Source organism: Sminthopsis crassicaudata, chromosome 1 (genome assembly GCF_048593235.1).
Source record: "Sminthopsis crassicaudata isolate SCR6 chromosome 1, ASM4859323v1, whole genome shotgun sequence".
NCBI classification, from domain to species: Eukaryota; Metazoa; Chordata; class Mammalia; order Dasyuromorphia; family Dasyuridae; genus Sminthopsis; species Sminthopsis crassicaudata.
Genome location: NC_133617.1, coordinates 606,505,111 through 606,532,166, shown reverse-complemented (window position 1 = coordinate 606,532,166; position 27,056 = coordinate 606,505,111). Strand labels below are relative to the sequence as shown.

At 37.0% G+C, this 27,056-nt stretch overlaps 2 protein-coding genes across 2 annotated transcripts in view; one reads left to right on the top strand and one right to left on the bottom strand.

Moving 5' to 3' along the window:
• DHX29 (DExH-box helicase 29) overlaps nt 1–8,915 on the bottom strand; it is a 74,248-nt gene extending 65,333 nt beyond the window's left edge. Inside the window, exon 1 of the mRNA XM_074282501.1 lies at nt 8,617–8,915. Coding sequence (XP_074138602.1) covers nt 8,617–8,797 — 181 coding nt within the window. The 5' untranslated portion in view covers nt 8,798–8,915. The remainder of the gene's footprint in view (nt 1–8,616) is intronic.
• The window catches only part of MTREX (Mtr4 exosome RNA helicase), a 93,114-nt gene continuing 70,048 nt past the window's right edge, over nt 3,991–27,056 (top strand). Inside the window, exons 1-9 of the mRNA XM_074282502.1 lie at nt 3,991–4,019; nt 9,067–9,317; nt 18,176–18,313; nt 19,659–19,725; nt 22,187–22,249; nt 22,885–22,997; nt 24,628–24,802; nt 26,060–26,150; nt 26,920–27,044. Coding sequence (XP_074138603.1) covers nt 9,211–9,317; nt 18,176–18,313; nt 19,659–19,725; nt 22,187–22,249; nt 22,885–22,997; nt 24,628–24,802; nt 26,060–26,150; nt 26,920–27,044 — 879 coding nt within the window. The 5' untranslated portion in view covers nt 3,991–4,019; nt 9,067–9,210. The remainder of the gene's footprint in view (nt 4,020–9,066; nt 9,318–18,175; nt 18,314–19,658; nt 19,726–22,186; nt 22,250–22,884; nt 22,998–24,627; nt 24,803–26,059; nt 26,151–26,919; nt 27,045–27,056) is intronic.

Genomic DNA, 27,056 nt, shown 5'->3' with positions numbered 1-27,056 from the left:
TTGTAGGGTTGAGGAAAAGTGATCATTTCTGGCTGGAGCAATTAAGAAATCCTGAAAGGAGATGATTACACCTTGAATGATGGGTAGGATTCTGATAAGCAAAGGCGGTGGTAGAGAGCACTTCTGACAGCTTGAAGAAAGGTACAATGGCGGTAAAACACAAGGTATGCTTGCAGCACATGAAATAATTTTTTCACTTGAGTATAGGATCTGTGCATAAAAAATAATTCAGGAGCTAAATATGAGCCAGACTATTTTGCATGCAGATGAAAGGAATTCTGAATCAATTCTGTCAACAATGGGAGAGCCAGTGAAGATTTCTGGGCAAAGGGCCATGATCAAAGTTTGTGCCTGATGAATTGAAGGAGAGATTATAGAGAAACCAGTTAAGAAGGCTTGTGTTTTCACCAATGAGAATACAACATGGTAGCAGTGGGAAAAGAAGAATAAGAATATATGTAGATGACGTTACAAAAGACTAGAAAACAGAGTGATTAATTATATTGGGGAAGTGGCAGATATCAAAGATGATTGTTGTTACAGGGCACATAAAGGGCATAAAGGGACAGAGCTAGAACCCATTTTCTAATTCCCAGAGTCTAGTACTCATTTTCTTATTGCATACTGCCTGCCTCTCTTTTGAATGAGCTGTGTTCAATCTTTACACAATCTTAGATCATAAAGGAAAAAAAAAATTAGAAAGGTTTAGAAATATGTGTAACAGGTACCAACATTTAGATATTATAAAATTTTAACTTCCCAAAAGAATTTGCTTGAGAACTTTTTCCTTGTTTCCAAATAAAACAATTCCTTTTACATTTATCAACATTGTCTTCTCCTTCAAAAAGCAATTTTTTTTGTGCATTGATTTTAGTATGCTGATTAACATGTTAAATATTTCCTTGTAGTAAAATATTGAAGTAATGCATAATGCCTCTTAAATTCTAATATAGAACAATATTTTAAAAAGCAATACAAAGAAAAAGAAAATATAAACAAAGCAAATATATCAGGATACCAAGATAGATAATACTTAGAATTGTAAACAGAATCAAATTGCTAAAAATTGTCAGTTCTCAGAATTTAACTTCTACAAGATTACAATGCCTACTGTGCTAAATAAAAGCCTAGCTCTCTCTATTGTCTTAAAATGTTTTTTCTGATAATAAATATTTTAATGCACAAGATCATAGACAAAAATTTCACTTCATTTCTGCTTATTTCTATCATCTGCATTTGATGAATGGTAGAAAAGTAAATAGTATTAGAATCTCTGTACATGTTTTTCTACATGTTCAAAAAAGAAAACTGCAACCAAAATAAAAATGTTATAACTATTCAATCCTTGAAAGCAACAATAAACTGATAATGTTCATTTTCAACAAGGCTGTAGAACATACAGTTCTGAGTTAGAATACTGAACAACCCTTGTAAAAGAGAGCAGAAGGTGCCATGGTTAGAGAAGCCAATTTATAAGTACTTATTAAACACCTACTACTTTTTCACCACTGAACTGACTAGATATCCAAGCAAACAACAGTAGATCCCTAATGGCAAGAAATTTGGGTTTATGTTCTAAAAGAGTGAGAAATAACTACTTCTGCCACTTACTATGTGATATATCCCTCAGGACCTGAGTTCCTCAATGGATCAGGTGGTCTTTGAGGTCCCTTCCAGCTCTAGATTTATGATCCCACAACTTAAGTCCCTAAAGTTTCCTTTGAGCTTTAAACCTACTGACAAGGGAAATCTCTCTCTTGTAAAAGTCAGTCACCTTGAACCCAGATTCCTTAATCCTATCTCACCCTAGAAACCAACCCCCACTTCTGTTAATTACCACTAATTAATCTTTCCATAGAAAGCTGACACTAACCAAATTTTCTATAGCAATGAACTAAAGTTAAGTACCACTACTTAACTTTCAAAAGAGCTGAATAATTTTAAGTACCACCACTTAAGCCTTCTATAGATTTGAACTACCACCAATCAAACTTTCAATAACTTTACTGAAGCCTATTCAAGCCCAAACTCTCCTATTGTTTCAAAAGCCCCCAAGACCTAACCTCTGATCATAAAACTAAGTACTCTGGGGGTACCAACTCGAACCCCTAATCCCATTTTGGAGCTTTTGTCCATTAAGAGGCTAGTTCTCTTAGCGATCCAAAAATAAACTTTTCTTTTCTTTGCCAGAGAATCCATTATGAGTAAATTCTTTTACCAGACCTGCGCCTTGTCTCACATTAGCCTGGATCCCCAACAAACTTGGTGGCCCATACGGGGAGATCAATAGAGCCTGGCTGTAGGTAAGCCCCCTCTTTCTCTGAACCCCCATAGCTGTAAGCAGCCAAAGATCCGGATTAATTTGTCCTGCTGGGGCTTTTTGCTCAAGCAAAAAATCTTTTGTGTAGGGACACTTGCGACAAAAAATTTCTGCGATTCCTTTTTGTCTCTCTTAAGGGACACCATGGAGAACAAAAAAAGGTATTGGGAAAAATCTGGGGTGCTTTACAGCTCTTAAGGCTTTGGAGTATTTTTTTGAGGCTTAAGGTGAGAATGGGACAGTTTATGTCATCCATTCCTAAAGACTCATCTCTCACAACTCCACCAACAATGCATCAGTGTCCCAGTTTTCCCACATCCCCTCCAACATTCATCATTATTTGTTCCTGTCATCTTAGCCAATCTGACAGGTGTGTAGTGGCATCTCAGAGTTGTCTTAATTTCCATTTCTCTGATCAACAGTGATTTGGAACACTCTTTCATATGAGTGGAAATAGTTTTAATTTCATCATCTGAAAAGTGTCTGTTTATATCCTTTGACCATCTATCAATTGGAGAATGGCTTGATTTCTTATAAATTAAAGTCAATTCTCTGTATGTTTTGGAGATGAGGCTTTTATCAGAACCTTTAACTGTAAAAATGTTTTCCCAATTTGTTACTTCCCTTCTAATCTTGTTTGCATTAGTTTTATTTGTGCAAAAACTTTTTAATTTGATGTAATCAAAATTTTCTATTTTGTGATCAATAATGATCTCTAGTTCTCCTTTAGATTCAAATTCCTTCCTCTTCCACAAGTCTGAGAGGTAAATTATCCTATGTTCCTCTAATTTATTTATGATCTCATTCTTTATGCCTAAATCTTGGATCCATTTTGATCTTATCTTAGTATGTGGTGTTAAATGTGGGTCCATGCCTAGTTTCTGCCATACTAATTTCCAGCTTTCCCAGGAGTTTTTGTCAAATAATGAATGCTTATCCCAAAAGTTGGGATCTTTGGGTTTGTCAAACACTAGATTGCTATTTTTATTCACTATCTTGCCCTGTGAACCTAATCTAACCATTCTGGAGAGCAATCTGGAATTATGCCCAAAAAGTTATCAAAATGTGCATAACCTTTGACCCAGGATTGCTGCTACTACTGGGCTTATATCCCAAGGAAATACTAAAGAAGGGAAAGGGACCTGTATGTGCCAAAATCTTTGTGACAGCCCTTTTTGTAGTGGCTAGAAACTGGAAAAAGAATGGATGCCCATCAATTGGAGAATGGTTGGGTAAATTATGGTATATGAATGTTATGGAATATTATTGTTCTGTAAGAAATGACCAACAGGAGGAATACAGAGAGGCTTGGAGAGACTTACATCAACTGATGCTGAATGAAATGAACAGAACTAGGAGTTTATTATACACTTCAACAACAATACTCCTGTATGAGGATGTATTCTGATGGAAGTGGGTATCTTCACATAGAGAAGAGCTAATCCAATTCCAATTGATCAATGATGGAGAATCAGCTACACCCAGAAAAGGAACATTGGGAAATGAATGTATACTGTGAGCATTTTTGTTTGTTTGTTTTTCTTCCCAAATTATTTTTATCTTCTGAATACAATTCTTCCGTGGCAACAACAAAATTCGGTTCTGCACATATATATTGTACCTAGGATATACTATAAGATATTTAATATGTATGGGAATGCCTGCCATCTAGGGGAGGGGGTGGAGGGAACAGAAGGGAGTGCAAGGGATAATGTTGTTAAAAAAAAAAAAAAAAAAAAAAAAATCACCTATGCATATGTACTGTCAAAAAAAATGTTATAATTATAAAATTAAAAAAAAAAAAAAAAAAGACACCTCTAGGTTATCTCTTAAAAAACAAGGACAAATTCGGCATAAGAGAGCTCAAAACTAAAAAGCTAATTTATTTTTGCAAAACTGCCTGGCCTAAATATGTTTTAGGGAACCAGGAAAAATGGCCAATTTATGGCTCAACAGATTACAGAATTATTAAGAAATTAGACTTATATTGCAGGAGACAAGGGAAGTGGATTGAAGTTCTTTTATATCCAAGCCTTCATGGCTCTAGCACAAGACCCTAAATTGCAAAGTATTGCTTGCCAAATCTAATGAAGAGGAAGAAACTGACCTTTTAGATGATCCCCTTTTCTCCACTCCTTTAGGGGCACAAGAAGCGTCTGCTCCACCATCCAGCTCTCAGCAGAACGCTTGCACTCCAGAACCTCTCCCTCATCAAAAACAGGACCCTGGATCCCAAGATATACAACTCCCCTCTCCACCAAAGTAGAGTTCTGGAAATGCCCAACCCCCATTTCTTAGTCCTTCTCATACATGAAGTGGGCTCCCTTTCTCCTCAACCCAATCCCTCCTGCCTGCTTCTGAAGCCAGCCAGTCTCAAGGCCTTTGCCCTTCTCGTGCTGAAGCTAGAGCTCCTTCTCCTCCACAAGAGCCTGACTCGGCTACAGCTGCTAATCAGGACCTTGGTCTGGCAATTTCTAAACTTTTCCCCTTAAGGGAAGTTGCCGACCCTGGGGGTGGGGGGGGAGTACAAGTGCCTTTTTCCATGTCAGGTCTCTCCCAAAACAAGGAAAAATTTGGCAGATATTCTGAGGATCCTACTAAATATATTGAAGGATTTAAAGGAGAGGAAGCAGGCTATCTTAAGTATCCTACCTCCTGTTTCTAAGAAACAGCTGAGAACCTTCCTAGGTATGATTCTATTCAAGGTCCCAATAATCTCCCTCTCCAATGGGGACCTGAGAAGGCCAATGCTTTTAAAACCTTGAAGGCTAAGTTAACCTCTGCCCCTGCTCTCGCCCTGCCTGACTTACAGAAATCTTTCACTCTGTATATAGATGAAAGGCACAACCAGGCTTTGGGAGTCAGTCTCTGGGACCAAATCCCAAGCCAGAGGCTATTTTTCAAAGAAGCCGGACTCAGTTTCTCTAAGATGGCCTTCATGTCTCAGAACTGTACTTTGGACGGCCCTCTTGATAGAGGAAACCTCTAAACTGACCTTGGGGTCGCCATTACATGTTTTACCCCCCACCCAGGGTCCAAAGCATTCTAGAAGCCAGAGGCCATCAGTGGCTCTCAAGTGGGAGACTTTCTGAATACCAGGCTCTCCTGCTAGATAGCCCTGACCTGACTCTTCGAACCTGCCACACCTCCCTGACAATCTGGACATAATTTGTCCATAATTTCTAGGAAATTATAGACTCTGTATACTCTAGCAGAGCTGACTTAAAGGAAAGCCCCCTTGAGAACCCAGATGAGGAATGGTTCACGGACGGGGAGAGAAAGGCGGGTAATGCAGTGGTATCTCTTTATAGCACCCTGGAAGCTAAGCCATTGCCTCCTGGCACCTTGGCACAGAAATCCGAACTCATAGCATTAACCAGGGCTTTAGAACTGGGGAAGGGGATGAGAGTCAATATTTATATTGATTCTAAATATGCTTTTCATGTTTTGCATGCTCATGAAGTGATTTGGAAAGAAAGGGGCTTGTTAACAGCAAGAAACTCTCCCATTAAACACTCGGGAGAAATTCTACATCCATTACAAGCTGTCCATGAACCCAAGGAGGTCTCAGTTATATTTTGCAGAGGGCACCAGAAGGGAGAGTCACTTCAGGCTAAGGGAAATAGGCTGGCAGATACAGCTGCTAAGACGGCTGCCCTTACGCCCCTATTGACACCTTTAATTCCCCAGCTAACTGAGTCTTTTACTCCTTCCTATAGCACACAGGAGAAAGCTCTGGCAGAACAAAGGGGATACAGTCTTTCTCCCTCTGGTTGGTTTCAGACTCCCTCAGACCACCTCTTAGTTCCAGAGGCAAATCAGTGGAAACTGATCTCTGGTCTGCACCAGGCTACGCATCTGGGGAGGAATGCCCTCCACTCCTTGGTAGGACGAGTTTTCACTGGCCATAAGCTGGGGGAAACGATCAGGTAGGTCTGCCAGGCCTGTCCAATTTGTGTCCAGGTGAATCCTGAGGGAGCCGTTAAACCCCCACCTCTCCTGAAACCAATTCAGAGGAGAGGCACTTACCCTGGTGAGGACTGGCAACTAGATTTCACCCATATGCCCCCCTGTAGAGGTTTCAAGTTGCTTCTAGTGTTCGTGGACACATTCACTAACTGGGTAGAAGCATTTCCTTGCAGGACTGAGAAAGCTCACGAGGTATCCAAATGCCTGTTAAACAAAATCATACCTCGCTTTGGTTTACCTGCCTCGTTACAGAGTGATAACAGGCCTGCCTTTATTTCTCAGGTGACCCAAATTGTAGCAAAAGCTCTTAAAATTACTTACCATCTCCACACAGCTCAGAGACCCGAGGCCTTGGAGAAGGTAGAGAAAATGAACCACACCCTAGAGCGAGTCCTCACTAAATTATGTCTTGTATGGAAGGCCTTTTCTAACAACTGATATCCTTGTTGACCCAGAACGGCATCTGGTCACTCGATGTGCTTCACAACTGAGTGCAGTTCAGAAGGTCCTTTCTGAATATGCAAACGAGCATCTCCCTAAACCCACAGATGCTCCGATCAGGTTAACTCCCCTGTAAATCCCAGGGATATGACGTATTTAAAGAGCTGGAAACCCCAAGGGTCTGACCCCCTAGGCGTGAAGTGGAAAGGCCCATACAAGGTCATCTTAACTGCTCCAACTGCAGTTAAACTGGAAGGGTTCCCCAGCTGGACTCATATTTCTAGGGTTAAAAATGTTGCTTCTGTTTCAGATAATCCAGTTTATTCCTGTGAACCCATAGAGGACCTGAAGTTTCTCTTTCGCAAGACTCCCGGGAAAGACAATGGAGAAAGAAGCCTCTTACGCTAATCTCCTTTCTTTCACCTTATGAGAACCCTATTCTGATACTTTCTCTCCAGCTTTCCTGGTCTTACTCTGTGGGCCCTCGGCAATGGGGTGACAACTTCCTAGTCAGACTCGGGAACGGGGGTGTCCAGGACTGCTGGTGTGCCATCACCACCCCAGGGTGGGTCACGAACTCGGCCTAATGCATTCTTTGCGAAGGCTCCGTTCCCACAGGCCACCAGCTCCTCAGTAGATGCCACCCCTTTGTCCTGGCCAACCCCCAGGAGAACTATTCTGACCCAACTGTTCCCTGCTGTTCTGTTCTGGCTAGGAAGGATCTCATATCTACCCATCACCAGACCCCAGAGACAGTGCTTGTCACCGTGGCCCCTAATGGCCATGTTCAAACCCCTGGCGTGGGGACACTGACCTGTACCACCCACACTGCGGGGGCCAGTGAGTGCGACTCTTCTCAAAACTGCCAAACTTGCACAAGCTGCATAGGTGGGACACAGGCCAGGTGCACTTATGATTACACCCCCCCCAAAGTTAATTGTAGGGACCCATTCAGGGATTATCCTGGCAAGCGCACCCACAGTGCTACCCAGCACCTTCCTTGAAACTTCTCCATCACCTCCTCGGGACTAACATTCCAATCCATAGGATGTTATACCAACTCGCAGAACCCCTAATCCCATTTTGGGGCTTTTGTCCACTCAGAGGCAGCTCTCTTAGTGATCCAAAATAAACTTTTCTTTTCTTTTCCAGAGAGCCGATTAGGAGTAGATCCTTTTACTAGACCTGCGCCTTGTCTCACTCACGTTAGCCTGGATGCCCAACACTACAACACTACAGGTGCCGGTACAGACGCCGTCAGTGCTGTCATTTCTTCCATATGCACAAGAGCAACAATCCACACGGCTGAAAAATGACGTACCCCCGGAGCAGAATCTTTGCTACCATAACCATTTTTTCCATCGCCTCAAGAAGGGGGTTTAATAGAGCTTTAGACGTATTTGGGTCCGTGCAGGTTGTTTGTGGTTTTGACACGTGGGGAGGGGGAGGGAAGGCAGGATCAGAGAAAAGGGCTACGCTATCCTTATACTTTGTTAAGGAGGCCTGGGGAGCAGCCCAGTCCTTGTGCCCTTTAACTACTCTGAATACAATGAGGACATAATTAATTACATATCTCCCGAGTTAGAATGTAAGCTTTTAAAAACCTCCCTTTTTTTTTTTTTTTTTTGGTTTCATGACGCTGAGCACAATGCCTACCGTACAGTAGGCGCCTAATAAATGCTTGTTAATTGGTAATGGTGGGCCCTTTAGGAAAGGGCCAAGCAAGCATATGGAGTTTATCCAATGCACGGTGGAAACTCAGGAACCCAGGGGCGCGGGGGCATGTTCCTGTGGGACGGGGAGGGGAGGCGCGGGGGCAGGGCAAGGAGGTTCGCGGCTGCAGGGGAGGGCGGCGGGCGGAGCGGCGTCTCCGGGCCTGCCGGTACCTTGCTTGACGCGAGGCTCCTTGGCGGAGGCGATGACCGGGGCCGGCCTGGGCGCCGGCTTCTTGCCCGGGGCCTCCCCCGCTGCCCCGGATTCGGCGGCGGCTTTGGCCCTAGCGGCTGATACGGCAGCTCGCACCGCGCCGGCTCCCGGCGTTTTGTGCTTCTTGTTCTTCCCGCCCATGCTGCGGCTCCCACCGGGCCAGGAGAAGCGAGAGCCGGGAGAGAAAAGCGCAGGGCACGGACACGCGCGAACGCTTCGCTTCGGCGGGCGCAGATGTTCCCAGTCCGCAGGCGCAGCTCCGCCGCCCTCATCCGGGGCTTCCTTAAAGCCTCGGCCAGGAGCTGTCTCGGGATTGGTCCTGGCCGCGGCAGTCCCGCCCTTTTCTCCTCCCTCACCGCGTGCTACGTGTTCTCCCTCTTGCCTCTCCGGGGGGGGAAACACTAAAAGAGACAAGAGGAAAAAAATTTCTAGTGGCCGCGTGAGCTCGAGCTTTCTTGTTCCCTCCCGGACACCGTGGCCCGGGATAGAACGCCCTCTCCGCTTAACTGCGGGGCATTGTGGGTCAGGGGAATTCGTCTGTACGGTTCGGAAACATGGCGGACGCGTTCGGGGATGAGCTCTTCAGCGTGTTCGAAGACGAGTCACCGGCTCCCGGTGCTAAGAAAGGGAAAGGGGCGGCCGAGGCCGCGGGCAAGGCCAAGTAAGTAGCGGGAGCATGAGGCAGGCCAGGGTCGTCTGGTGGAGACGAAATCTGGGCTTCCGGCGCTAAAGAAAGCGCAGGCTGGGCTAGGGAGAAAGGCCGCTGGGGGGGGAAGGGGGGAGATCCGGGGTCAGAGAAAAGGCTTGGGAAGAAGTGTCCGGTTAGGAAGTTTTTGTCGGGAGCTCTTCCCCTGGGCCCGGCGCTGAGCACACCAAGAAAAAGGAATGGCAAGAGGGTCTTGTGGAAGACCAAAGTCCGCGGGGGAAAGCGGCCGGGAAAGGTCTCGTGCACTGAGGGTGAGGTTTCCGCTGGGGCTCCGAGGCCGCGGGGAGACTGAGAGTGAGGTGAGGAGTGAGAGCATTCCAGGAATGCCGAACTCACGGGCACGGAGGCTCCGGTATCGACATGGTCGAGTCCGTGGAGAAGCGGAAAGTGTCAGAAAGTCCGGAAAGGTGGAGACTGGCGAGCTGTGAAGAGCGCTTAAGTCAAACACGAGTCATTCTATTTGTTACTGAACCCGGGGGGTTAGTAAAAGGCAGATGTCCAAGGGAAAAGAAAAGGAAGCTGCGGTTATGGTAAGGGAACTTTTTAAAAAGAAAGAAAGAAAAGCATAAAATCAAGTTGGGAGTCTTGTCATTATACACTTTCCTTGAATGAAATGTCCAAGAAGTATGAGAATAGTGTTTTTAAGGAGTCCGTCCAGGGGTCATGATAACTGTGGACGTGGAGTCGGGAAGACCTAATCCTGCTTCCGTCATTTATAGTGGCCCTGGACCAGCTGCTCCACCTCTCAGCCTCAATTTCCTTTTCTGTAAAATGGCGATACTAATAGGACCTGTGTTTTAGACATGTTGTGGAGATCAAGTAATAATAGGAATAATGGTAGTTAGTATTTATATATTTTCTGTCTCCTTGTATTCTCGTAATAACGCTGGGAGATGTTATCTATGGTTATCACCATTTAAGTAGCTTGCCTGCAGTCCCTGGCTAATGATTGCTTGATTTGAACTCAGCTCTTCCTGACTCCATGACCTATGTAATGCACCACCTAATAACATGTAGTTTTGTAAACCTGAATATCATTATATTATTTCTAGTATTTATCCTTTCTTGGCCACTTTTCACTTAACCACTTGTGTGACCTTAGTCAAGTCTCTTAATTCCTCAATGCAATGTCATGAAAGATAACAGAAATTTGGATTCAAAGGAATTGTATTGAAAAATAGTTCTAATAATGTTAGAAGTATCTAATTGGAGTTTTTCCTAGGTATTAGCTTCCAAAATTTTTAAACAAGGGGATTTATCTGAATAGTCTCTTAAGAATCTTTTTAGTTTTAAATTATAGGATCCTCTTCCCTATGTCCGTTAAGTGATTCTGCTGTTGATGCTGTCCCCTCAATATCTCTTGCATCTGTCTCATTTACGATATTAATAAAGATGTAGGTATTCCTTTTCTCTTGCCCTGACTGTCTCTGGAGCCTCTTTCTTGATCTTCTTAGAGCTCCTATTTTTTTTTTTTTAGTCATTCTTCATATAACACAGGACTATTTTGTTATTCCTTAAGTTTCAGTGGCTTCCTGTTGCTTTTAGGACAGGAGTTCTTCACTTGGGGGCTGAATGTTTCTTTTCTTTTCTTTTTTAAATTTGATATTTTTTATATAACTGGTTTCCCTTGGAAATCACATTCATTGTGTTTTATGTATTTAAAAACATTTGAAAAGATTCCCTAAGGAGTTCATCAGGCTGTAGAGGGGTCTATGATTCAAAAAAGTTTTAGAGCCCTTATTTTGGGATAAAGGACAAATTATTCCAACATTTAAAGCCCTTCATAGTCTGGCTGCCGCTTTTCTTCTCAGGCTGATCATAGTTATTTTCCTCATATATTCTGTGATCCAGCCAGGATGGCTTGCTTTTTGTTCCTTGTATTTGATATTCCGTCTCCCATGTCTGTGACAGTCTGCTCCTCAAGCCTTCAATACTCTCCTTCCTTACATCTGCCTCCTGAAGCCCTGAACTCCTTTCAAGGCTCAGTTTAAGAGCCTTCTTCAAGAGGTTGTTCCAGTCCCCACTTGTTTATACCCATCAATCACTCTTACTAATGTTTAGATGTCCTGTATCTTCTCATCTGTGAATATATTCTAACTATGCTTTATGTTCCATCACATAATGAGGAATCAATCTCAGTGTCTAGCTATGGTAGGTATTTAATAATTTTAACAAACATTTGTTTGTTGATAGATGAAAGGAGACCAGTTCGGTGATATTTGTAGGAATTTTGTGGAAAATCGAATTTTCATTTCTGCCTTCATTGTATATGCCCCTTTCTCTATTTTCATACTCCCATCTTGGTAAAGGCCTTAAATCACCTCATTCTTGGACTACTGAAATACTTTGCTGGTACGTCTTTCTGATTGAAGCCTCTCCCCACTTTCATCTATCCTTCACTTAGCCTTCAAATTGATTTTCCTGAAGCACAGATCTGATCTTGTCACCCTCTTATTCAGTGAACTTCATGGGTTCCCTATTGCTTCCATGTTTATAATATAAAATCCTGTTTTGGTTTTAAAGTTCTTTATGAACTGATCCTTTTCTACCTTTCCAATTTTGTTAAATCAAAAGTATTTTATAATCTAGTGACACTGGCTGTCTTGCTGTTTGTCATACCCAACACTCCCATTTCCCAATTCTTTACTGGCTGCCCCCCAAGCCTGGAATTCTCTCCTTCTTCATCTTTGCCTTCTGACTTACCTGAATTCTCTTAAGTCTTGAGCTAAAATCCCATTTTCTGCAAGAACCATATTCTACTCTTTTCCTTTATTCTTAGCGATTTTCCTCTAAAAACTATCCCTAGTTTATTTTGTAAATATCACTGTATAGTTAATGCATGTTGACCTGACTTTTTTTGGAGCAACTTTCTTTTTTTTATTATTTTTTAAAAAGTAATAACTTCTTATTTTCAAAATATATGCAAAGAGTTTTCAACTTTCTGAAGACATTGGATCAGGAAAGTTTAAAGATTGAAAGTGTAATGGGCCCAATGGGCATGATTCTGTGCCTTTGTCTAACAAATTATGACTCAGAGAAAAAACTAGTATATAAGGATGGTGATCCAGAGTTAGGAATTAATATGGGAGTTTATATTGTAAGATGAATACTAAAAGATTGTTAGGGCATCATTGAATTTGCTTCCCTATTGATCCAGGTTGGACAAGGAACTAAGTATTAATGAAGGAATCTAATAAAATAAGAAGGTGAGATGGGTCTCTCAACTTGAGGTCCTGACAAATAGCAGGTTTTATGGGTGTAGAATATTACGAGAGTTGAGAGGTGAAAGGGTTTTGGGTAGCACCGGATCATAGTCTAGCATGCCTAACAATGACTATACTTCGGTGGTGTTATTTAGTATTTAAAGTGGGACAGTGGATTTGAGGAACTGGTGCCCAGAGTATCAAATGGACTTTCTTCATGAATATTGAATTCAAAGTATGTGGTTTTTGGAGTGGAAAGGAAAATTAGGAGATAATTGCTTAACTCGTAGAAAATAAAAGTAGATCTATAGAAGGTTGACAATATTGAGTATCTAGAGTGGGCATTATAAGCTGTTGGTATAGACTTCCAACTACATGTGGAATGATGGTCTAGCAATATGCCTTTATTGGGAATGTCTAAGTAATATAGTGGATGGAGTGCCAGGCTTGGGAGTCAAGAAGATTCATCTTCTTGAGTTCAAATCCAACCTTTGACACTTACTAGCTGCTGTTCATCTGCAAAATGAGAAGGAAATAGCAAACTTATCCAGTATCTTCGCCAAGAAAACACCAAATGAAGTTGGTGAAGTCAGACATAACTAAAAAACAACTGAACAACAAAACATTTATTAATTACCTACTGTATATGAGTCATAAGTTTTGGAAATACAAACCAAAAATGACATAATCCTTTCCATTGAAAGGTGTAATTACACAGTAGATAAAGAAGGATTGAAGAGGGGATGTTTGCAGCTAATAGAACCAGGAAAGAGGTAGTGCTGGACTGAAAATTAGGAATTGAATGACTGGTAAGGAAAGGAAATTCATTCTGGGCATGAAGGACAGCTAGTACAAAGGCACAATGCTAGGACATGAAATATCCTATAAAGAACAGTAAGAAGACAGTCATCTTGGCTAAATGTAGTACAAACAAAAAGAACATATAATAAGGCTATATAAAAACAGATTGAGGTCAGACTGTGAATATCTTTATCTTCCATTAAAAGGGAGGAAGTTAGTTTGATGCTAGAAATAATAAGGAGCAGTAGAGATTTATTAGAAGTATGATAGGAGAGACAGGGAGAAAAAAAGATCAAGGAGAAACAGAGAAAAAGTTTGATGGGATGATAGGGTCTAATGAGAGTTGTTTTTTTTTTTTAAGAATGGGAAAGACTTCAGCATATTTATAGGTTTTAAAAGAAAAGCCAGTACAGCCAGTAGACAGAGATTTGAAAATTACAGGGAGGAAGGGTTTAATTAAGGGAGAATCTTCTTATTTTCACTTGTATTTTACTTTTCCAAATACATGTAAAGTTTCAATATTCATTTTTTGTAAGACTGTATTCTAAATTTTTCTCCTTTCTTCTCCTACCTCCCCACTTTCCAATACTACAAGCAATCTGATACAGGTTAGATATGTATAATTTTTTTAAACATATTTCCATACTGTCATGTTGTGTAAGAAAAATCAGACCAACAGGGGGAAAAATCACAAGAAAAAAAGAAAAAAAATTTATTTTTTTTAAAAGTGAAATATGCTTTGATCCATATTCAGTCTCCTAGTTCTCTCTCTCTCTATTTGTGGATGGCATTTTCCATCCCACTTCTATTGGGATTGCCTTGAATCACTGCATTCTTTTTTTTTTTTTTTTTTAATTTTTTTATTTTATAATTATAACTTTTTTTTTTTTTTGACAGTACATATGCATGGGTAATTTTTTTTTTTTTTTTTTTTTTACCACATTATTCCTTGCACTCACTTCTGTTCTGATTTTTCCCTTCCTTCCCTCTATGCCTTCCCTTGGATGGCAGGCAGTCTTATACATATTAAATATGTTATAGTATATACTAGATACAATATATATGTGCAGAACCAAATTTCTTGTTGCACAGGAAGAATTGGATTCAGAAGGTAAAAATAACTTGGGAAGAAAAACAAAAATGCAAACACTTTACATTTATTTCCCTGTGTTCTTTCTTTGGGTGTAGCTGATTCTGTTCATCATTGATCAATTGGAACTGAATTAGATCTGTTCTTTGAGGAATATATCCACTTCCATCAGAATACATCCTCATACAGTAGTATTGTTGTAGAAGTGTATAATGATCTCCTGGTTCTGCTCATTTCACTCAGCATCAGTTCATATAAGTTTCTCCAAGCCTCTCTGTATTCATCCTGCTGGTCATTTCTTACAGAATAATAATATTCCATAACATTCGTATGCCACAATTTACCCAACCATTCTCCAATTGATGGGCGTCCATTCATTTTCCATTTTCTAGCCACTACAAAAAGGGCTGCCACAAACATTTTGGCACATACAAGTCCCTTTCCCTTCTTTAGTATTTCTTTGGGATATAAGCCCAGTAGTAGTACTGCTGGATCAAAGGGTATGCATAGTTTGACAACTTTTTGGCCATAATTCCAGATTGCTCTCCAGAATGGTTGGATTCATTCACAACTCCACCAACAATGCATCAGTGTCCCAGTTTTCCCACATCCCCTCCAACATTCACCATTATTTTTTCCTGTTATCTTAACCAATGTGACAGGTGTGTAGTAGTATCTCAGAGTTGTCCTAATTTGCATTTCTCTGATAAATAGTTTTAATATCATCACCTGAAAAATGTTCATATCCTTTCACCATTTATCAATTGGAGAATGGCTTGATTTCTTATTAATTAGAGTTAGTTCTCTATATATTTTGGAAATGAGGCATTTATCAAAACCTTTAACTATAAAAATGTTTTCCTAGTTTGTTGCTTCCCTTCTAAATTTGTTTGCATTAGTTTTGTTTGTACAAAGGCTTTTTAATTTGATGTAATCAAAATTTTCTATTTTGTGATCAATAATGATCTCTAGTTCTTCTTTGGTCATAAATTCCTTCCTCCTCCACAAGAGGCAAACTATCCTATGTTCCTCTAATTTATTTATGATCTTGTTCTTTATACCTAAATCATGGACCCATTTTGATCTTATCTTGGTATATGGTGTTAAGTGTGGCTCTATGCCTAATTTCCAGTTTTCCCAGCAGTTTTTGTTAAATAATGAATTCTTATCCCAAAAGTTGGGATCTTTGGGTTTGCCAAACACTAGATTGCTATAGTTATTGACTATTTTGTCTTATGAACCTAACTTGATCAACTAATCTATTTTTTAGCCAATACCAAATGGCTTTGGTAACTGCTGCTTTATAATATAATTTTAGATCAGGTACAGCTAGGCCACTTTGATTTGATTTTTTTTTTTTTTTTCCATTAATTCCCTTGAAATTCTCAACCTTTTGTTCTTCCATATGAATTTTGTTGTTTTTTAGGTCATTAAAATAGTTTCTTGGGAGTCTGATTGGTGTAGCACTAAATAAATAGATTAGTTTAGGGAGTATTGTCATCTTTATTATATTTGCTTGGCCTATCCAAGAGCTCTTAATATTTTTCCAAGTATTTAAATCTGACCTTTTTTTTGGTATCAAAAGTGTTTTGAATCACTGCATTCTTCAGAAGAGCTATGTCCATCACATTTGACCATCACATAATCTTGTTGCTGTGTCCAATGTTCTCTTTGTTCTGCTCATTTCACTAAGTATCAGTTCATGTAAGCTTTTCCAGGCTTTTCTGAAATCATTTCTTATAGAACAATAATATTCCATTACATTCACGTACCATAAGTTATTCAGCTATTTCCTAACTGATGGGCATCTACTCAATTTCCAATATCTTGTTACCAAAAAAAAAAAAAAAAAAAAAAAAGCTGTTATAAATATTTTTGCACATATATGACTTTTTCTCTCTTTTATGATCTCTTTGGGTTACAGACCCAGTAGAGACACTGCTGGATCAAAGAATATGCACAGTTTGTAGCCCTTTAGGCATAGTTCCAAATTTTTCTCCAAAATGGATGGATAGGTTCACAACACCAACAATGCATTAGTGTCCCAACATCCCTTCCAACATTTATAATTATTTTTTCCTATCATCTTAGCCAGTCTGACAGGAGTGCTACCCCAGTTGTCTTAATTTACATATTTTTAAAAATCAGTAGTGATGTAAAGAACTTTTTCATGTAATTTGAAATGGCTTTAATTTCTTCATCTGAAAATTGTTCATAGCCTTTGACCATTTGTCAATTGGGAATGACTTGTATTTTTATAAATTTGAGTCAGTTCTCTATGTATTTAGAAATGAATATTAAAAGCACTGGATGTAAAAATTGTTTCCTAGCTTTGTGCTGAATACATTGGTGTTGTTTGTGCAAAAACTTTTTAATTTAATGTAACCAAAATTATCCATTTTGTAACTCATGATGTTCTCTAGTTCTTTGGCCATAAATTCCTCCCTTCTGCATTGATCTTACAGGTAGATGCTCTCATGTTCTCCTAATTTGCTTATAATACCATACTTTTAAGTCTATATCCTCAATCGATTTCAACCTTATCTTAGTATAGGATGTTTGATGTTGGTTATTGCCTAGTTTCTGTAGTACTATTTTCCAATTTTTTTTTTACCAATATTTGGCAAATAATAAGTTCTTATTCCACAGAACCGTAGTGTGGGTTTATCAAACACTGTTACTATAGCCATTGGCTATCATGTCTTGTGTACCTAATCTATTTCACTGATTCACTACTCTGTTTTTAGCCACTACCAAAATGGTTTTGATTACTACCATTTCATAATGTAGTAAAGCTAGACAACCTTTTTTTGCTTCCACCCCCCCCCCCCCATTAATAAGGGAGAGTCTTCTATAGAGAATAAGATGAAATCAAGATTTTTGTGTGGAAAAAATGATCTTGATGAAAAGGCCTACTTTTTCAGAAAATGAAGTAAAGCAGGAGAAAATGGGAGATGTTGGTTTTGAGGCAATGGATAAATAAGGTTATGAGATGATGAAAAGGGAAGAAAGCAAGTTAACAAATGAACTTAGTTCATGAGTTTAGGCCTTCATAGCTAATATGAAGGTAAAAGAAAGGAATGGTATGTGAAGTTTAAGGAAATAGAGGTTTGAAATAGTTTGTGTGGGAAATAGAGAGTTTGAGTAGTAAAAAGATTACTTTGTTCCAGTGATGGACTCCATTGAATATATAACAATTTGTAGCAGACCAATCAGCACAGTTGTGACTGTCTCTGAGTTCAGCAGCACATGAATAGGGGGAAAAAAGAGAGATAGATGCTGGGCCTAATCTGGAGTTGGATTGTGGCGAAGTATGAAGTTCCTGTGGTAAAGGATTTGAAGGGACAAGGATAGCCTTGAACTAATTATTTAAAAAGTCAAGATTGAAAAAGGATGACAAGCAATACTAGAATATGAAGTGATTCAAGCTAGAGAAGTACTATTGAAGGAAGGATTTGAAGTCATAGGAAGAAGAAATGTATTTAGGAGGAGTAAGTAAGCATAGGTAAAAATGAAGTGATAGAAAGTTATGATCAGAAAAAAATAATCAAATATTTTAAGTGTAATGATAAAAGTAATTTTTATATAAATTTTATACAAGTCTGAAATTGTTAATATTGCTCTAGCTGAGTTTTTCCGAAGGTAGTATATATTTTATTGGAATTTTGAAAGTTTGTGGAATTATTAACAAAGCTATTACAAAAAATTTTACTCTTCAGAAAACGGACAGATGATAAACCACAATCAGGGTCCGCCAATGTTGGGAAGAACAAAAGAGATTTAGAATCAGAAAATACAGATGAACCCATATTTGGAAAGAAGCCCAGAATAGAAAATCCATTATCAGAAGATGTAAGGTAAGGTTTGCTTTGTTGTAAATTTCAAGCCCACTTTATATATCTTTGTCACTTTGGCTTAAGATTTAAAGAGTTTTGAAACTGTGTATAAAGTAATAGCTTATAAAACTGAATAAAACAACATGGTAGTCAACTAGACTTTCAAAAATAATATTTTTATTCTTTTGCTTATGTCTTACACACCTTGATTTAAAAAAAGTTTTCTCTAGCATCCTCTTGTTCTTAGCACAATGCTAAAAGCATTGAGTAACTTATTGCTGTTACCATCAACAAATAGAATCTGAGCAAAGAGAATATTTTTGGTTTGTTTTTAACAGTGCTATATAGTCAGAGAGTTTAGGGAATCATATCCATCTTGAAAGCAAAATAATTTAAATTATGAGGCAAGGCAACTATTAGTGATAAGCGAAGATAGGCAGTTACCAGAAACAGAACTGTAAAAGAAATTCCATTATTTATTGTGAAATAAATTACAAATTAATTTATGTCTTTTTTGGCCTGGGCCTATGATTTTTTTTTTTTTAATAATAATGGCTTTTGGAGGGCAGATAGTGCAGTGAATAGAACACCAGCCCTGAAGTCAGGAGGATTTGAGTTCAAATCTAATCTCAGACACTTAATTCTTCCTAGCTATGTGACCCTGGGCAAGTCACTTAACCCCAATTGCTTCAGCAAAAATAATAATGGCTTTTTAGTTTTCAAAATACATGCAAAAATAGTTTCCAATATCCATCCTTGCAAAATTTTGTGTTCCAAAATATTCTTTCCCCCTCCTTATCTCTGCTGTCCTCTTGACAGCAAGTAATACAATCTAGGTTAAACATGAGCAATTCTTCCAAACATATTTCCACATATATTAAGCTATGCAGGAAAAATCAGATCAAAAGGGGGGGAAAATGAGAAAGAAAAAACAAGCAAACAACAAAAGTAAAAGTACTATGTTGTCATCCACATTCAGTCTCCATATGGAACCATGGTTTCCTTGGTGTAGGTGACTCCTGATGAAGCATGTCCCTATACCATAAGTATTTTGTACTTAGACATTTATAGGTTTGCTGCCTTGTTTACTATGAAAATAAGTGACTTGCTCAGGGTCACTCATCTAATAGGTATGAGACAAGATTTAAACCCAAGTAGAATTCTGATGTTAACCCTCTTTTCATCATACGATGCTATTATGTTTTTTGGTGATTAAAATTTTGTAAGTTGAAAGTTCTTCCAAAGCAGAATCATGATATTTTAAACTACTTTTTTGATCAGAAGTAGTGTGTAGGAAAAGTATATATGCCAAATTATTGACATATCTTCTTACGTTTAATTTTTTTTTTTTTTTTTTTAATTTTAGTCTGGCAGATCTCATGCCCAGAGTCAAGGTAGAAGCAGTAGAAACTGTTGAAGGCTGTACACATGAGGTAAGTGTAAATAGTAAGGAATACAATGACTTTAGACTAGCATTTTTTGTAAGTAATTAGGTTAGTTATCAGTGCAGCTTGGAAAGACTAAGCAGTATCTGTGTTACATTGTCTTTTGTATATAAGATCACAGATTTAGAGCAGGAAGGAACCTTAAAGGCCGTTTTGTCAGATGTTACATATGTTATAAGAAAAGTAAAATACCATGCACTAGTTCTTCAGATTCAGTACTCTTTCTATTATAGCATGCTGCTTATTTTCCACTTTTGATTCATATCCTCAAATTTAGAATTCACAAACTTCAGTTTCTCTGCCAGATAACTGTTTTTGATAATCTATAGTCTTTTTGTAGGACAAAGGCTCTTAATCTCTTTTTTTGTCATGGACTGCTTTGGCAATCAGTAAATCCTATCAATATTATTTTCAATGCATTAAATGAAATATATAGGATTACCAAAGAACTCATTTTATTGAAATTATTAATATTTTTGAAAAGTTAATGGAATTCAAGTAAGAGTTCTTAAGTAAACTTTTATAAATTCAAGAGTTTATAAAACAAGTGAGAGAAGCAATTAAAAGATACATTGTTAAGATATAAGGCATATTCAGAGCAACATCTAATGTACAAAAATGACTTACAGCTCCAATGGGAACCTTATCTAATAAAATGTTTCTTACATATTTCAAGATTTAAAGATTCTCAGAAATATAAAACAGATTATTAGGTCTGTTTTTTAAGTTCATTAAATCTAGTCTGATATGTTTTTCAGATCAATTTTCTTTTTTTAAAGTCTTGACTTATTGTGCTTTACCTTAGTTGGAATTTTATTCATTAGAAATTTGGGGTTTCTTTTGCAAATTGTGCCTTTACATCCTTTCAGAAGCATGCCTACTTTCCTTTCTATAGCTAAACTTAACCATAATATAAAGCATGCCTGATATGCTTCCTCCTTTTCCATATAACTTTATTGTTTCAGTAATTGTGCTAAAGCCAAGTCCAGTTATTCTTCTAACTTCTAAAAATCTTTATGGAATTGTACAATGTGAGATCTGGAAAATCATAGAAATCATCTTGTTTTCCTTTTACTTAAAGTATGAATCATCTTTGTAATAAATATCTAGTGCTATTGGAAGATTTCTTGTGACTAAGGGACTCATTACTTGCTATACACTCTTTTTTCAAATATCCCTAAGCCAGGAATTGGATTAAGCTATCCTGGAGAAATTTCTGTTGTCCTTTTTAAATGTATTTCCTCACCTCCAGTGATGTTATCATAATTTGTTTAATTATTCAGTCCCCAAACTTAATGATTGCTAGAATGATAATAAGTAGTTAGCCTTTAGATAATGCTTTAATGTTTGGAAAGTATTTTACAAATTTCATTTCATTTAATCCTCACAGCAACCCTGGGAAGTCCTATTATTGTCCTCATTTTATAGATGAAAACGTTTTTATAAGCATAGATTAAGTGATTTACTTAGAGGATACAACAGGATCTTAGGACCAGATTTGAACATTAACATTTTTTGACTCTAGTCCAGTATTTCCCCAGAAAGTCATTGGTATATGTAAGCTGTTATCTCAGTGAGGAGATCAAAGAACCTAGAGATCACCATAGCCAACAAACAGTTGATATTTTTGTAAGTCAGTAACATTAAGCACCAATTCTGTCAGGCACTGTGCTAGGGATAAGAAAGAAAAGAGTCTCTACCCTCAAGCAGTTTACAGTCTAACAGAGCAAATAATATACTAAAATATTGGGGCAAATGAAGAAGAAAAGGTAACCTGGACAGAAAGAGGATGGAGTATCCAGTCACAGGGCAAACAGATGAGAAATGAGATGAGCTGGGCTCTCTTCTTAATGGAGGTTTGATGTTCATGTCTCTACCTCCAGTCAGAGACAGAAGTTAAAATGTTACAATGATAACACTATTGTAAAGACAGAACAACTTTTGAAAGAATTAGGAGCTCCACCTTGCCCCACTTGATACATGATCTATGCCCAAAGGACTATAAATTCACAATATCTTTTGATCTAGCAATACCACTACTAGGCATGAATCCCAAAAGAACCTATATGTACAAAAATTTTTATTGCAGCTATCAGGACAAAAAATTGGAAATTGAAGGGCTGCCCATCAGTTGAGAAATGGCTAAATAAATTGTGGTATCTGTTTGTGATGCAATATTATTATTCTGTGGGAAATGATGAGCAGGATGCTCTCATAAAAAATCCTGGAAAGTTCTCCATGAACTCAAACAAAATGAAATGTATTATACAAAGTAATAGTAATAATAGTCTGGGATGATCAGCTGTAAATGTCTTTGCTATGCTCAGCAGAATAGTGATCCACAAGTACTCTGATGGACTTAATGATGAAAAATCCTACCCATACCCAGAGAAGGAATTGATTGTATCTGAGTACAGATTGTAGATCTGTTTTTTCTAATTTTCATTAGGTTGCATTACCTGCAGATGAAGAATATGTTCCTCTGAAGCCACGAGATGGAAAAGCTGCCAAAGTCTGTACTTTTCTTTCAGTAATTTACTATTTTTATGATGTACATAAGCTAAAAATCATAATAATTATCATATATAGAAAATGTCCCTTTATTAGTCTACATATTTTAATACATTAAGGCTATTATTTCATTTCTCTGCTTTCTATCACTGTCTTGTTCATAATCACTCTGCATTGTGTTAGTATTTAGCCAGTACAGTGGCAAAAATTCATCACCTTATGACCAACCTCTGGATTAGAGGCTTATCTTTGAGTTGAATTAGTTAGCCTCTAAGCCTCTTAGATGGTATATGACATTATAGCTTTCAGAAATCCAGAGTTATTTCCATGCAACTACATAGTATCAGAATAGAACTTGTGGAAGTTATAATATTCAAAGTTTTTAGAGTCTTTTTCCATAACATGAAAGATTAAAATATTGAGACCAATTTTTAGTGCTTCTTGATTAAAAACCTTTTTTTAAAATCCCTTTTTTTCCCCCCCCTTTGGCAATAGGATCATCTGTCTGTTATAAAGAGGCTATCTGTGAATATTTTTCTGAAGATTCTTCTTAATCCCTTGTGTTCTTTTGTCTTCTCCTAAAAATCTTGTTGGATTTCATCTATTTGTTTATTTGTTTATTTAATTATTTTGCAGGAATATCCATTCATTCTTGATGCTTTTCAGAGAGAAGCCATTCAATGTGTAGATAATAACCAATCTGTTTTAGTTTCTGCACATACATCAGCTGGAAAAACTGTATGTGCTGAGTAAGTAACTTCATTTTTTAAATATACTTTTAAAAATAAGCTTTCTTTTCTTTAATTTCTATAGTAAAGAAATTTTCAGTTCAGGATTCATTTGTACTCTTGCTAGTAGTTCTGGAATTTTGGAGCAAAAAAGATTTTAAAGACAACTTTGTCTAGTTCTCTAAGTTTGCAGGTGAGGAATAAGTGAGGTTAGGCTTAGAGAAGGTACTTGCCTATAGTAAATAATCTATTAATATGTAAGCAAACATTTCAGGTCTTCTGATTTTGTGGTCCGGTGACATTTGCAACATTATGTGCAAGGTCTCAAAGATAATGAGTGGTTGAGCCAGTTTCTTTCTGTTGCCTTATACTGATTCAGTTCAATAACAGAAAAGTGTATTCAAGATAAATTCATATATTGAGCTATAAGTGTAGAATTCTCATTCTTACTAAGAAAGATGAATTCTTCTTTCTCTTTCCCCCAGATCTGACTTACAGGCTTCTGTGGTAAAGGTTAGAGAGTCTGTCTTTTCTTAGCTGGTTAAGATAAATTCTAGTTCAAACCTCTGCTTAGAGGTCTTTTGTTGTTGTTGTTGGACATCCTAAAGTTTTGATCTTCTCTAACTGGCCAAGTAAACCATTTAAGAAAAAGCCAGGTTTCTCTGTTCTGAACCCATATATGGATAGGGTTGAAGTGAAGCTAACTTTTTCTTGGTGGAAGATTTGTACTATGTGTTGATTCTAATTTGTGGGACTTTCCCTGCCCACTTTTTTGTCTTTACACTCCTACAATACTTTTATTAACATAATTTGACAATTAATATATTGTCATTTCTTGGTCTGTTATTAATTTACTTCTTTGAATCTTGTTTCCCACTCAAAATTGTAAATGTTAGGGGCTCATACTTTTTCTATATCTTTCATTGGTATTAGCATGTGTTATACTAAATAAATACTTGCTGATTGATATTGACTGTTTCTTGCTAGAATTATTCTTCCAAAATCCAAATAACATAATAATATTTCAGCTCATTATACAGTGTGTCTGAGTTTTGTGTCTATGCAAATATATATAAAATATCTAAAAATTTTAGTGAAGTTTTAAGCTCAAAAAATAGTCATTGTTTATAAGAATGAGTGAAAATATGAGTTTCAAGAAATATAGTATAGTAAAGTATAGATGCTATAGTATAGCAAAGTATAGTAAAATATAGTATAGCATAGTAAAGTATAGTATAGTATAGTAAAGTATAGATGCTATTAAGGAAAAAAATAGAAGTTTCATTTCTCATATTTATAGTAACTAGAAATGTAAAAATGATTTTAAATTCTTTTTAATAATATTAAAATGATTATATTCAAATTTTGATTAAAATCTGTGTATTTATATCACTAGAGCAGTTTCACATTTGTTACTTTGACATATTTTCTTAACTTTAATATTAGGCTTACAAATAAGTAGAGTATGATATTCTTAACATTCAGTGAAATCCTTTTTGTTTTTCCAAAGATCAGCACCTGAATTTTATTTGTGTAAAAACCTTTTTAAAAGAGAAATTAGAAGTATATTGATAGAATAGAGGTCATAAGGGAAAATTATGAGTTTTGTGAGTTGTTGTTTTTTTTTTTTTAACTGTTTTTGTATATTTAGGTATGCCATTGCTTTGGCTTTGAGAGAAAAGCAGCGTGTGATATTTACCAGCCCAATTAAGGCTTTAAGTAATCAGAAATACCGTGAAATGTATGAAGAATTTCAAGATGTTGGCCTGATGACTGGTGATGTCACCATAAATCCTACAGCATCTTGCCTAGTTATGACTACTGAGGTAAATTTAACTAAATAAAACTATTAATTTTATTTTTCCCTTCATATTACTTCCGGAATTAGAACTTATAAACGCTGTGCTACATCAGACATTCATAATATTTATATACTTTTACCTAAAAGTCTTAAAATACACAGTATTTTGAATCTTAATTTACTTTCTTATAATTATTTGCTTAGTAATCTGGAAATATCTGTAATTTGTATTTCAGTACCTACTATTATTTTGAAACATGTTGTTCTGTATAGTTAAACACTAGTTTTTACATTCTGAATCTGGTCATCTAAGTGATGACACATGACTATGGCTTTCATAAATATGAGGTAGTAATAGGGACTTTTAAAATCACAATAGAGTTTCATTTTTTTATAATAGTTATTTCTTGATCTATGTAAAATACTAGTGGGTATAAATCCAAAAATGGATGCCCTGAAAATATTCAGTGTGAATTATTGTATAGATATGCTTTCTTCTACATTTTGCTGTTGTTTTAATTTTCCTCACCTTTGAAGTCACAATCTATTTTGGACCAGCATTATAAATAAGTAGGCTGAGAGTTACCAGTTTAGTAGATAGAGCACTGTATTTAAAAGAACCTTTGTTTAACTCTTATATCTTCCATATACCCGTTGTCAGGCTCCTCATTTAATCTAGTACCGTAGATATTGTACAATTGCTAATATATTTATATAGAGAGAAATTATTAACTGTGATATCACTGTACAAATGACATTATAAATCTGGTCCCCAAAAAGAAGGATAATTGCTGGTTCTGGAGATTCTGTGTTGTAGGTGTACTGAGGACATCTTAAGGAGCCATGTTGTCTATGTGATTCAAAGAAAATCCAGGAATCATCAAAAAACTATAAATACACTGTTTGTAGTACGTGAGGGCTGATAGATCATCTTAGTTTTATGTCATAGATGAATGATTATCTTAAAAGTTGTTTCACAATTCAGACAGTAGAAATTGAAACTGCGATTCTGAAATAGGCTTTGTTGTTCATAGAAAAACAGGAATGAAATGTGAGTCTTCTTGTACCATAGCTATGTTTCCTACATACTTGTTATGTTTAAAAAAAAAAAAAGTACCAAATGATTCTGGCATTTAAAAGCATATTTAAGAAAATATAGTGTTACTTACCCCTCTCCCTAAAAAAAATCCCAATACTCTTTGAAAAAACTGCTTAGGAAAGAACTGTTTTCCACAGAATTTTTAAATGTCTTACAGAAACTATTCCACTTTCAATTCCTTAGATTTTGAGAAGTATGCTGTACAGAGGATCTGAAGTTATGAGAGAAGTTGCTTGGGTTATATTTGATGAAATTCATTATATGAGAGATTCAGGTAATGTATAGATTCTGTTTTCTGAGTGTGGTTTATAAAATGTCCCTCTTGAATATTTTTATAGTATATAGGCATCTCAAATTTAACATGAGTAAAATATCCATTTATCTTTCTCTCTCAAAACCCTCTTCTCTTTGAAACTTTGAAATCAGGGGCATTAACATAATTTTTAATTTTTTTTGTTTAGTGAAGAAAATCAATTTTATCTCTCCATTCCTACCATGATCCCTTACCCCATCACAACTTAAGAAAAAGATAATTTTTGTAATAAATAATGCATAGTTAAGCAAAACAAATTTTTTTTAAAAGAAACCAAAACAAACTCCCACATTGGTTGTGTCAGAGTATGTGTGTGTGTTTCCATTTTGCACCCTGATTCCATCATGTCTCTGTCAGGGAGATATGGTACAGAATAGCTTTTTTCTTTACCTTCAAAAGACCTTGTGATAATTTAGGTTAAAAGTTCTTTGTGCCACATACTTTTTATTTTTGATTTTTTATAAATTACTACTCTCCCTTGTTTGATATGAAGTAGAAATATATTTTTCCTTTGAATATGAAGGTATTTTCAGGGGCTACTTTGAGCCCTAAAGTATTCAAGCTATTACACTTCAGTGCATAATTTTTTTGGAAGCTTATGTTATAGAATAGCTTCAATGTAATGCTAATCTAGTTTTATGATAAGGATAAGTAAACGAGAAGAAAAAAAATTGATGGCAGTGTTACTTCAATAATTTGGAGTTCTGTATTTGTGATTTTTATTTTCTAGAGCGTGGTGTAGTATGGGAAGAAACTATTATTTTGCTTCCTGATAATGTTCACTATGTCTTCCTTTCTGCTACTATTCCAAATGCTCGACAGTTTGCAGAGTGGATTTGTCATTTACATAAACAGGTACTACTTTCT